The 12,273-nt window shown below is 43.3% G+C and overlaps 1 protein-coding gene across 1 annotated transcript; it reads right to left on the bottom strand.

Annotated features, from left to right (window-relative positions):
- Positions 1 to 1,989: 1,989 nt before the first annotated feature.
- On the bottom strand, positions 1,990 to 11,585 carry tmem100a (transmembrane protein 100a). The gene is made up of 2 exons (XM_020939611.2): positions 11,384 to 11,585; positions 1,990 to 2,798 (listed from the first exon to the last, which is right to left on the bottom strand). The coding sequence occupies exon 2, from the start codon at positions 2,739 to 2,741 to the stop codon at positions 2,331 to 2,333; it is 411 nt and encodes a 136-aa protein (XP_020795270.1). The 5' UTR covers positions 2,742 to 2,798; positions 11,384 to 11,585; the 3' UTR covers positions 1,990 to 2,330.
- Positions 11,586 to 12,273: the final 688 nt, after the last annotated feature.

Genomic DNA, 12,273 nt, shown 5'->3' with positions numbered 1-12,273 from the left:
CCTCCTTACAGAGAGGAGGAGAGAGGCTAACCACTCCGCCACAGTAACACAAGGAGGCCATAGTATCAGTACCTTGAGAAGTACATTGTCGTTTACAACTGAATGTAAGCTGTGGTACATTTCAAAGCTCTGTTCCTGATTTTTACTGCCAGAACTCATTTTAAACAGTGCTTCAAAGTTATTCCTCATTTACCTTTTGTATTCAGTTGCACTTTTTTTTTTTTTTTTTAAACAGATTGATATCAGTCTGTGTCTTGAGCTCAGGCAAAGCAGAAACATCTCTATGGAGACAAGAAGGTTCGGACATCACAAAAATTACACAGTGAATCTTTCGCAGAATGAGCATTGTCCTTGATTCTGCTCCATAGACTGTATAAAAAAAATGGATTTAAGGGAGTGTGACATCTAATCCAGGTCTAGCCCAGGTCTCAGATCTGTCCCAGATCTAACCCAGTTCTGTTGGGGTCTATCTCAGGTCTTGGTGTATGAGTTTAGGTTTGGTCAAAAGCTCCTAATATACCCACGTCTAATTCAGCAGGTCCTACTCGGGTCTAAACCAGGTCTAAGCCAGGTCTAACCCAGGTCTAAGACAGGTCTAAACCAGGTCCATACCAGGTCTATCCCAGGTCGAAACCAGGTCTAAGCCAGGTCTAACCTAGGTCCTACTCAGCTCTAAACCAGGTCTATACCAGGTCTAACCCAGGTCAAGTCTAACCCAGGTCTAAACCAAGTATAACCCAGGTCCTACTCAGACCTGGTTTAGACCTGAGTAGGACCTGGTTTAGACCTAAGACGGGTCTAACCCAGGTCCTACTCAGTTCTAAACCAGGTCTAAGCCAGGTGTAATCCAGGTCCTACTCAGGTCTAAACCAGGTCCAAGCCAGGTCTAACCTAGGTCCTACTCAGGTCTAACCCAGGTCTAAGACAGGTCTAACCCAGGTCCAAACTGCATTCATACCAGGTCTAACACAGGTCAGGTCTAGCCCAGGTCTAAACCAGGTCTAGCCAAGGTCTAACCCTGATCTAGCCCAGGTCTAGCCCAGGTCTAGTCCAGGAGTGTGATGTCACTCACAGCGTTCAGCTCCAGTCAAATGAAGCTCAGGGACGAATCTGGTGCCGAGTTCTATATTTGAATTTCTGACCGTGAGCATCATAACAACCAAAGAGCCAATCAGGAGCGAGGCTGTCAAAGGTAACATCCCTTACCAACCACATGGGAAGCGTACCTATGTTCCCTCAGCCCTATGTTCCCTCATTTCAAGTTTTTTTTTTTTTTTTTCCAAAATTAGGCCCAATGTTCCCACATTTCTTTTGGTCGTCAATTACACCTAACCTATTCTCCAGTAGCAGGTGACTACAGATGTAATGTAGAGGACATGGTGCAAAGGAGCCGAGGTTGAAATGACTCTGAATCATCTGAATCTGAATTTTAAATGTGGTATAAAAATAAAAAAATGACTTGACTTAGAGTTTAATTTTGAAAAATCTTAAAAATAAGGGAACGTAGGGTTGAGCCGTGCACGCAAAACAGTTTGAAAGCTCATTGCGGGCGTAGGGCAGAAGGATGATAAACTGCAGATGATTGTAAAGTAAATTAAACATATGATGAATGTTTGCCTATCATACATCATTTGTGCTGGATCTTTTATTTAGCATGAATAAAAATGCATAATATTAATGCATGCAGCCTAAATTTGCAGGAAGTGGTCTAATCTCGCACACATTTTAGACAAGTCCTTTCCACTTCTCTGTGTTTAGAACTTAAGAAAGCGAACGTCCCCATCTTGCAGGATTTGTGGGCAGAAGCGGGAATGAAAATTACAATTCTTTGCGGGAGCGTGACTGCAAAATGTGGGTGCAGGCAGGAGCGGGGCTGAATATTCATTTAGTACCTTAAATATAGGTCTGAGGGAACATAAAGCTGAGGGAACCTAGAACCAGAGAGCGGGCGCTTAACAACACCAAATAAGAACACCAGGATCACGTAGAGTGGGTTAATACGAACATTTTACGGCCAAAATCACGAGGCTCAAAGCAGCAGTTACAAACAGAGGCAATTTTTCAATGTTAAGTCAATTGTAGCCAATGGAGTTTACGGAACTGCAAGTGCGTCCATGTTCCCTTCACTTCATTTGGAACATGACGGTTATGGCATTAGCTCTGTCCATTTTTACATACAGTCTATGTTCATCTCTGTGAATCTGTTTACAATTTTCCTGCTATTTCTCAGTCACAGTTCAACAGTTCAGTTGTGGCATTTCTTCCAGTCCCCAACAGTCCGAAAGTCTTTACAAAGCCATCGTTTTTGTGTCATTTTACTCCAAATTCGTTCACGAAAAAATGCTTCTGTGATTGGCCACTAGCGCAGTCTGACTCTCCCGCCTCCTCTCCTTCTTCCGCTCCATCCTGACCTTAAAGCAGATGGCGCTGGACGCTAACAGCACCACCCCGGCGGAGAGCAAAACCAAACCGAAGTAGGAGATGGTAGATCCGTGCGAGTTGAAACTGTAAGCAACCGCAGTGACTACAATTCCTGCGATTAGCACCACAATGCCAAACGGAATGGTGCAGCGGTAGCACGAGAGCTCCGTCCCTCCCGTCGCCGCGGTGAGCTGGCCCTCGTTGACCAGTGGGATGGCGACGACAGTGACGTGGCGGTCGGGGTTGGAGTTAGCGTTGGGTTTGTCTGAGGAAGCAGGAGTTTTCATGGCGGATTTGGGGCTGTGGACTTCTTCGGGCATCGCAGGGAGGGACAGACAGGGGGCGCCAGGCCAGGGGCTGTTCCGGAGCTACGGGGTCTGGAAGGAGAGAAGAAGGTAGTTAAACTCAAATACGACACGGATCAGGTAGGTTCACGGGCACAAAACATGAACTTGAACAGAACTTTTCTCAAATAGACAAAAAAATTGTTTCTTCAATACTGATTTCCTGGCAAGTGTATTGTAAACAAAACAAAAACAAACAAACAAAAAACAAACTATTCTCACAAAGCAATGGAGATCGATCTGTATAATGCCATATTGTTGAACATTCCACTTTGCCTGATTTCTGGCACCTTACAAGTCAATTTGACCAAAACATTGTTCAAATCATCATATTTTAAGAAAAGATTTACTACTACTATTACTCACTACTATTTGCTATACTTTGAAATGTAGCTGCTTCACTGCAACAGAACATAATACTACTAACTTTAAACAGAAACTAAAACTAAAAAAACTAATAAACATAAAGCTCTTAAAAGTTATAGTAAAAATTAAAAGTGTATAGCTACTGGAGACAAAATAAATAGTAATGATAATTTAATTTAAAACTACCATAATAATAACAATAATAATGATAATTGAAGTTAAACTAAAAGTTTCAGTAAAAGCTAAATTAAAAAGATATGTTTAAGTTTACTTTTAAAAATATGAACTCGCAGCAGACCTCAGATCTCAGGCAGACTGTTCACAGACGGGGCCGTAAAAGCTAAAAGATGCTACCGTAGTTTTAGTTTGAACTCTTGGGAAGTTAAGAAAACTACCTGAGGACCTGAGAGTCCGAGAGGCTCATATGATAAAGCTAGATTAAATAGGACTAAGACCATAAGAGCTTTATAAACCAATAAAAGAACTTTAAAATCTATCTGAAGCTCCAGGCCAGTGCAGAGACTTCAGTACTGGGGTGATGTGCTCTCGCTTCCTGGTCCTCGTCAGCAGCCGGGCTGCAGAGTTTGGAGGAGCTGCAATGGAGCTGTAGATTTCTTGGAGACCAGAAAGGAGACATTACAGTAATCACGCGATTTTAATAAAAGCATGTATTAAAGTCTCTGCACTGGCTTGGTATTACTACTGCTACTACTACTGCTACTACTGCTACTACTACTACTACTACTACTACTGCTACTACTGCTGCTGCTACTACTACTGCTACTACTGCTGCTGCTACTACTACTGCTACTACTGCTACTACTACTACTACTACTACTGCTACTACTACTGCTGCTACTGCTACTGCTACTACTACTGCTACTACTACTAATTTATTACTAATAAAACTAGGGTGACCAAATGTCCGTTTTTTCCCAGACATGTCCGTTTTATGCATCCTGTCCAGGGCGTCTGGGTTTTTTTCCATAAAGTGATGCAAATGTCCGGGTTTTCATTTTCTTTTATTGAGCCATTAAACTGAGCATCTCTTGTGTCTCTCTGTAACTCAGAAGGAGCAGACATAAACAGTCGGTCAGTCTGTAACACGCCGAAGCACAAATGTGCATTTAACGATGTCTCGTACAAGAAATTCTGTTTTCCATCCTGGTCGAGACAAGTGTGAGGTCATGTGCACAGTGTACAAAGCAGGCACATGTGTTTCGGTGTCCAGCGGCGGTGTCAGGGACCTCAAAGCACCAGGACACCGAAAAACATGGAAAAAGCTTTACCAGGTGAGAGTCGCTCAATCTCGATGATGAGGCCCCACCCCCCACCCCCCGTACAGTGTCCTGGTTTTGACAAACGCAAATATGGTCACACTAAGGTTGCCTGATTTATGGCACCTTACAAGTCAATTTTGACCAAAACACAGTTCAAATCATTATACTACTACTACTATTTTATTACTAATAAAACACACACACTGACGACAGCTACGCAGAAGAGGAAGCGGTGCTCTGTTTACCTCCGGAGGTCGAGGCCGAGTTGCTCAGAAGTGACACCGAGGATGAAGAATTGAATGGACTTAGTGATTTGGAGTGAGATGGAGAGTTTGGTAAACTTGTTCTGTTCTGTTGTTTATGTTATAGTTTATCTGAAGAACTGTTCATATGTGATGTTAACAGTCTGTTGTTCTCTGTTTTTTTCTTCTTCTTTTTTTACTGTATACCACAATGTATATATTAGGAATTATGTTCAAATCTCGTCTTGTCTCGTTCTCAAGGACTTAATCTCGTGTCTCGTCTGATCTCGTAGAAACTGTGTCTCGTCTCATCCCTGCGGTCGTTTTTTCCCGTGTCTCGTGTCTCGTCCGTGCGCTCCATAGTTCCATATTGAGCACATGCGCCCGTCTCCTCCACATGACTCAAGTTTACTCCCAGTTTCACAACCTGACCCTGGTCCTCCTGCGCGGGGCTCTGACGCAGGCGCTCCGGCCCTCCACGAGCTGAGACATTCCCCGAGACAGAGGACGTGAGGCGGGGGGAGGAGAGAGGGTAAAGAGAGTGTATTTATAGGGCACTTATTATGCTGTTTTCGGATCCGTGTTCTAATGTTGTTTCCTCATCACAAACAGACCTGGAGTTGTGTTTTGTTTCATTCGCACATGTTTAACACACAAACCCTGCACATTTACTTCTTCTTTCAAACGGAAAACACCTGGTGATGTCATGTGGTAATCCAGGAAATGCTCCACTGTGTTTTTAAACTCCATTCACATACAGATGATTTGCTTTGGAAATGTAGACAGACTAATAATAAAGAGTTTCTCAAACATGTGTGAACACAGCTCCAGGTCTGTTTCTGAGGACATAACAACATTAGAACATGACTTAAAGCTCACAAGAGTCCATTTTGTGTAATACTGGATCTTTTAGACCTTGCGGGGACTCAAATGAAGCCCCGGGGTTTCAAAATGGCCTCCCATTTACGTCAATGGGCCGAGCTCAATGGCGCATGATTCCAGATTCGCCTTTAGCCCAGTGAGGTACTTCCTGTGGCTGTGGGCTGACCGAGCATGTGCAGTAGTGTCTTTTCTCCTACGCACACATGTGACTGCACATGAGCGCATGCACGGAGCACGGTCACGTACCACGTGATCGCTTTGACCAATCAGAGCAAGAAGAGCTAGAGCGGAGCCGGAGCGAATGATTATAAGACAACTGAAGGATTTTAGACCGGGTACCACTGGAAGAAAATTTGTGATTGATCCGTTTCCATTTCATTTAATTAAGCCTTTGTTTATATTATATTTTGAAATATTATTCCAAGTTTATAACAGTGATCTAGAAATTATTACTAGTGTAGTGTTTATTACTGATTGAATAAAAAATATTGAAAAAATATATTAGTAGTACAAAAATGTTTTCAATATTTTTTCTTGGGCCTTGAAGGCCCTGAGGGTTCCCCTCTGGTAACAACACTCTAACATGGCTTCAAGCACACAAGAGTCCGTTTTGTGTAATCTAGGATCTTTTAGACATTGTTGGGACTCAAACAAACGCTCACACTCATTTCAAAGAACTCAGCTCATTTCTGGGAACAAAACACAGGTTCTCATCATGACACAAATCCTTTATTGACACTTTGCGGCTGATGTCATCAACATTTCCTGGGAGTGTGATGCAAAAACTAAAAGCAGTGACAGTGTTTGTTCATATGTGCATTGCGTCACCATGGTCACTGCTGAACATTCCAACATAGAGATACATGTAGAACACCCACAGTGTGACATCACTGCAGAGATCAACAGGCAACACTTGAGTTTAGGCACCAAACATTAATGCCAAACTAGAGGCATTCTTAGAAATGAATTAAATCTTTGTTTATAAAATACAGTTTTACTTTTTTGTTGTTGTTGTTTGATTTTTCATCATTTGGATGCAACTAAACTTTATCTTAACTGTCTTAATGTGTATTATTAGGTACTGTTGCTTTAAATATGACTTAATACCTGAACAGTGGCGGAGTTAGCAATTTAGGGGCCCTAGGTGAACTTGAGTTTGGGGCCCTCAGGCCTTGAGCATTAGTGGCAATAGAGGGTTTGGGGCCCCTCAAGGTTTTGGGGGCCCTAGGGCCCTTAACAATTAAATGGTTAATGGTTATTTTTTTATACAATGCTTTTCCACCTTTAAAGGTCAAAGCGTTTTATTACAAGGAAACATTCACACACCCACACACACTCATACACAGACACTGGGGCTGAGGTGGGTGAAGTGTTTGCCCAAGGACACAACAACAGTATTCATAAATGACAAGCGCAATTAGCACATAGTTATAAAAATGTGCTCTCTAAACTAGAGACTTCTAAGACTTCGAGTTCAAATAGTTTAAGGTTCGACTTATGTTAAAGTTAGGGTCATTATTAGGTTCTTTTTTCAGACCAAGAGTTTTGTTTTCATCCCTGACAGTTCCGACTGCTCACTGACTCTGAAAACAAAACGCTTGGTCTGAAAAAAGAACCTAATAACATCAGGTTAGGGTCAGACTCCAGGAAATGAATGGAGGTCAATGTAACGTCCCTAAAAGCATGGACACACAACTTCTACTTCTTCTTCTGTGTGTGTGTGTGTGTGTGTGTGTGTGTGTGTGTGAGTGAGAGAGAGAGAGAGAGAGGGGGAAGAGGAAGAGAGGAGGGAGGAAGTGGAGGGGGTTGGGGGGTATGTAACAGGAGAGGCAGGGATTCTCTGGGGGCGACCACTTTGCAGAATGTACGATACAAACACACACACACACACACACACACACACACACACACACACACACACACACACACACACACACACACACTCCACACACACACACACACTCCACACATACACGCGGACCGGTACGAGAGAGAACTCCAGAGCTGACAAACGACAACTTGTTTCCTCATGTTCATCCATCTTCATCTGCATCTTTGATTTCATTTGAATGTTTCTTATGAAAATGTTGAGAACTAATGTGACTTGTTATTTTACATCAACCCAAACCATGAGCCACGGGTCAAATCCTCCAGCTCAGGTCCTGACAAGTACTAACTCAAGACCTGGAGATGGTCCCTCTGCTCCTGACAGGTTTAACCCAAGGACACTGAAGGATGGGTCAAATGCAGATTTACCCTAAAGACACTGTAGAATAGGTCACATGCAATTTAACCAAGAGTCACTGAAGGATGGGTCAAATGCAGGTTTAACCCAGAGACACTGAAGGATGGGTCAAATGCAGGTTTTACCCAGAGTCACTGAAGGATGGGTCAAATGCAGGTTTAACCCAGAGTCACTGAATGATGGGTCAAATGCAGGTTTAATCCAGAGACACTGAAGGATGGGTCAAATGCAGGTTTAATCCAGAGACACTGAAGGATGGGTCAAAGGTAGGTTTGACCCAAAGACACTAAAGGATGGGTCAAATGCAAGTTTAGACCAGGCACCCTGAAGGAGGGGTCAAATGCAGTTTAACCGAGAGTACCTGAAGGATAGATCAAGTGCAAGTTTAACCCAGAGACCCTGGAGGATGGGTCAAATGCAGGTTTAATCCAGAGACACTGAAGGATGGGTCAAATGCAAGTTTAATCCAGATACACTGAAGGATGGGTCAAATGCAGGTTTAGCACAAAGACATTGAAGGATGGGTCAAATGTAGGTTGAACCCAGAGACATTGAAGGATGGGTCAAATACAGAAAATGATTTACAGTATACCTTAACTTTAACTTAACACAGTGGAAATAGATGAACCCTACGGACACCGAAAGTTAAAATCACACTCCGGAACATTCTCCGTGAGGATATATTTATTATTTTATGCCGAAATGTGGAATATTATAGCCAAAGGAACAACATTTCCATGGAAACAAGCAGGAGGAGACTGTCCAACCAGGCCAAATAAGAGTCAGGTCTGTGGAGAAGCAAACCCCATCACAGTAAAGACATGTGTTTTTCATCAGTGTGTGAGTGTGACTGTGAGTGTGTGTGTGTGTGTGAGTGTGAGTGTGTGTGTGTGTGTGTGTGTGTGTGTGTGTGTGTGTGTGTGTGTGTGTGTGTGTGTGTGTGTAAGAGTGAGTGTGAGTGTTGGTTGATGGTGCAGATTGACAGGCTCACTTCCCTCAGTCTGCCCCAGGACAGATGTGGCGGCAGAAGAACACTGAATATGAAGTGAAACAAACATGGATGGAAATGTGAAAGATGTTTGAGCAGATCTTGGTCCTGAGTCCCTCGAGCTGCACAATTATTGTTCAGAGACCCCCCACGATCCAGATTCAGACCCAAGACAGACCTAGACCAGACCTAGATCAAACCCAGACCCAGACCAGACCCAGGACAGACCCAGACCCAGACCAACACCCAGACCTAGCCCTAGACCAGACCCCAACCCAGACTCAGACCCAGACCAGACCCAGATTAGACCAACAACAGACCCAGACAGACCCTGACCAGACCCAGACCAGTTTAAGCCCAGAGTTGAACATGGGCTGAAGGGTTTTAATTTCCTCCTCTCCTCAGGCGTCTGTTTATGCACACTCATCATTTTCCTCTGCCTTTGTTTACACATACACAGTGACAGGGCCCCGGTCCAACGCTGAGGAGGGCCAAGAGCTCTGGTCCTGCTTTAGACCTGCTCTAGTCCTGCTTTAGACCTGCTCTAGTCCTGCTTTAGACCTGCTCTAGACCTGCTTTAGACCTGCTTTAGACCTGCTTTAGTCCTGCTTTAGACCTGCTCTAGTCCTGGTTTAGTCCTGCTTTAGTCCTGGTTTAGTCCTGCTCTAGTCCTGCTTTAGACCTGCTTTAGACCTGCTTTAGTCCTGCTTTAGACCTGCTTTAGACCTGCTTTAGTCCTGCTTTAGACCTGCTTTAGTCCTGCTTTAGACCTGCTTTAGTCCTGCTTTAGACCTGCTTTAGTCTGCTTTAGACCTGCTTTAGACCTGCTCTAGTCCTGCTTTAGACCTGCTCTAGTCCTGGTTTAGTCCTGGTTTAGTCCTGCTTTAGACCTGCTTTAGACCTGCTCTAGTCCTGGTTTAGTCCTGCTTTAGACCTGTTTTAGTCCTGTTTTAATCCTGCTTTAGACCTGGTTTAGTCCTGCTTTAGACCTGGTTTAGACCTGGTTTAGTCCTGCTTTAGACCTGGTTTAGACCTGGTTAGTCCCTTTTCTTTACACACATTTCAAATTCTAAGAGTAGGACTAATGTGTGATTTGACCTGGTTTAGTCCTGTTTTAGTCCTGCTTTAGTCCTGTTTTACTCCAGCTTCAGTCCTGGTTTTGACCTAGTTTAGTTTTGGTTTTAGCCCTGGTTTGGTCTTGTGTTTATAGATACACACAACGCTCTCGAGTACTGAGGTGCACACCCGCATTAGACCTGGTTTAGTCCTGGTTTTATTTGTCTTGCCTAACTGTTCATTCCATTTTTAGTCACGGTTTAGTCCTAGTTTGGTTCTCTTTCGGTTCTGGTTTGAGCCCAGTTTAATTCTGATGTAGACTTGGTGTGGTCCTGTTCTAGTCCTGGTTTAGACCTAGTTTAGTCCTCTTTTACACCTGGGTTCGACTTGGTTTAGTTCTGCTTTATGCTTGTTTAGACTTGGTTTAGTCCTGGGTTAGTCTTGGTTTAGTCCTGGTCTAGACCTGGTTTAGTACAGGTTAAGTCCTGCTTTAGTCCTGGTTTAGACCTGGTTCAAACCTGGTTAAATCCTGGTTAAGTCCTGATTAAATCCTGATTAAATCCTGGTTTAGTCCCATTTTACACCTGGTTTAGTTCAGTTTTAGACCACCTGTAGACCTGGTTTACTCCTGGCTCTGATCTAGTCCTGGTTTAGTCCTCGTTCAGACCTGGCTAAGTCCTGGTTTAGTCCTGGTTTAGTCCTGGTTTAGTCCTCATTCAGACCTGGTTTAGTCCTGATTTAGACCTGGTTTAGTCCTGGTTTAATCCTCGTTCAGACCTGGTTTAGTCCTGGTTTAATCCTCGTTCAGACCTGGTTTAGTCCTGGTTTAGTTCTGGTTTAGTCCTCATTCAGACCTGGTTTAGTCCTGATTTAGACCTGGTTTAGTCCTGGTTTAATCCTCGTTCAGACCTGGTTTAGTCCTGGTTTAATCCTCGTTCAGACCTGGTTTATTCCTGGTTCAGTCCTGGTTTAGTCTTGGTTAGGTCCTGGTCACATCCTGGTTTAGTCCTGCTTTAGACCTGGTTTAGACCTGGTTTAGACCTGGTTTAGACTGTTTAATCTGTTCAGACCTGGTTTAGTCCTGGTTTAATCCTCGTTCAGACCTGGTTTATTCCTGGTTCAGTCCTGGTTTAGTCTTGGTTAGGTCCTGGTCACATCCTGGTTTAGTCCTGCTTTAGACCTGGTTTAGACCTGGTTTAGACTGGTTTAGACCTGGTTTAGACCTGGTTAAGTCCAGACTTAATCTCAGTTTAGCCTCAGTTTTGGTGTGAGTCTGTTTCTCTCATTTTCACCCTCATTTTTCTAAACATACTTTTACTTTCTATGTTTGTTTGTTTTGTTTGTTTGTTTGTTTTTTTAAATTCTGTAGAAGTATTCTTGTTCTTTAGACCATCCCTGACACGAAAACCCAAAATTCCACCTGTGCCTTTCTGAATTCTGTATTCACACGTGCACATTTGTGTGTTTTGTCACAGTTGTAAGCGTCTCATCACTTTGTAAACAGTGAAATCTTTTAGGCTCCAGTTGGACTTTCTATAGGCTCAGGCATGTGCACTCACCTCACAGCTGTTCCCCATGCTTTCCCAACTCAGGCTCCAAATCGTCTCAGCAAAAAAAAAAAGGAAATCACTCGTGGAAATCTCTGAAAATATGTTGAAAAAAAAAAAAAAAAAAAAAACAGTTGTATTTTTGGAGAGTGAAAGTCTTGAGAGCTGCGAGCGGGTCCGGTGAGGGGTGACCCGGGGCCGGACTCATTCACGTCTGTGCACACTTCAGACTGCGGCTCATTCACAAACAGCTCCTCAAGAAATACAAGAGGAGGAGGAGGAGGAGGAGGAGGAGGAGGGGGAGCTTCCTGTCGGGAGATTACAAAATAAAACGAAAGAAGTAGAGATGTCATGTTGGAAGATTGTGTACAAATGAATAATGTGAGGTGGGTAAAATAAAAATGAAACTGTGAGAGTCAAAAGGATCTGTAGGCCAAGTGTAATGTTACTCTAAAATTATAGTATTAGTACAAGTAGTAGTAGTAAAAGTACAGAGGAGTGGTCCGTCAAATTACTCAAGTAAAAGTAAAAAGTTAAGTTCTGGTAAAGTCCTGGTTAAATCCCAGTTTAGTCCTGGTTTAGTCTTGGTTAAGACCTGGTTTAGTCCAGTGTAAGACATTGTTCAGACCTGGATTAGTCCTGGTTAAGTCCTGGTTTAGTCCATCTTTAGGCCTAGTTAAGTCCTGCTTTAAGTCTTGGTTTTGTCCTGGTTAAGTCCTGGTTTCATCCTTGTTAAGTCCTGGTTAAGTCCTGGTTTAGTCCTGGTTAAGTCCTGGTTTAGTCCTGGTTGTATCCAGCTTTAGACTCGATTCAGACCTGGTTTAGTCCTGGGATTAGTCCTGGTGTAGGCTAGTCCTGGTTTAGACCTGGTTTAGTCCAGCTTTAGACCTGGTTCAGACCTG

This window comes from Boleophthalmus pectinirostris, unplaced genomic scaffold (assembly GCF_026225935.1).
Source record: "Boleophthalmus pectinirostris isolate CB_2022bp ecotype Guang Dong unplaced genomic scaffold, ASM2622593v1 HiC_scaffold_17, whole genome shotgun sequence".
NCBI classification, from domain to species: Eukaryota; Metazoa; Chordata; class Actinopteri; order Gobiiformes; family Gobiidae; genus Boleophthalmus; species Boleophthalmus pectinirostris.
Note: the sequence above shows the minus strand (reverse complement) of the source record. Positions and strands in the feature narration are given on the sequence as shown.

Coding starts and splice junctions, on each gene's coding strand:
- tmem100a (XM_020939611.2), bottom strand. CDS start 2,741: ATGCCCGAAGAAGTCCACAGCCCCAAATCCGCCATGAAAACTCCTGCT.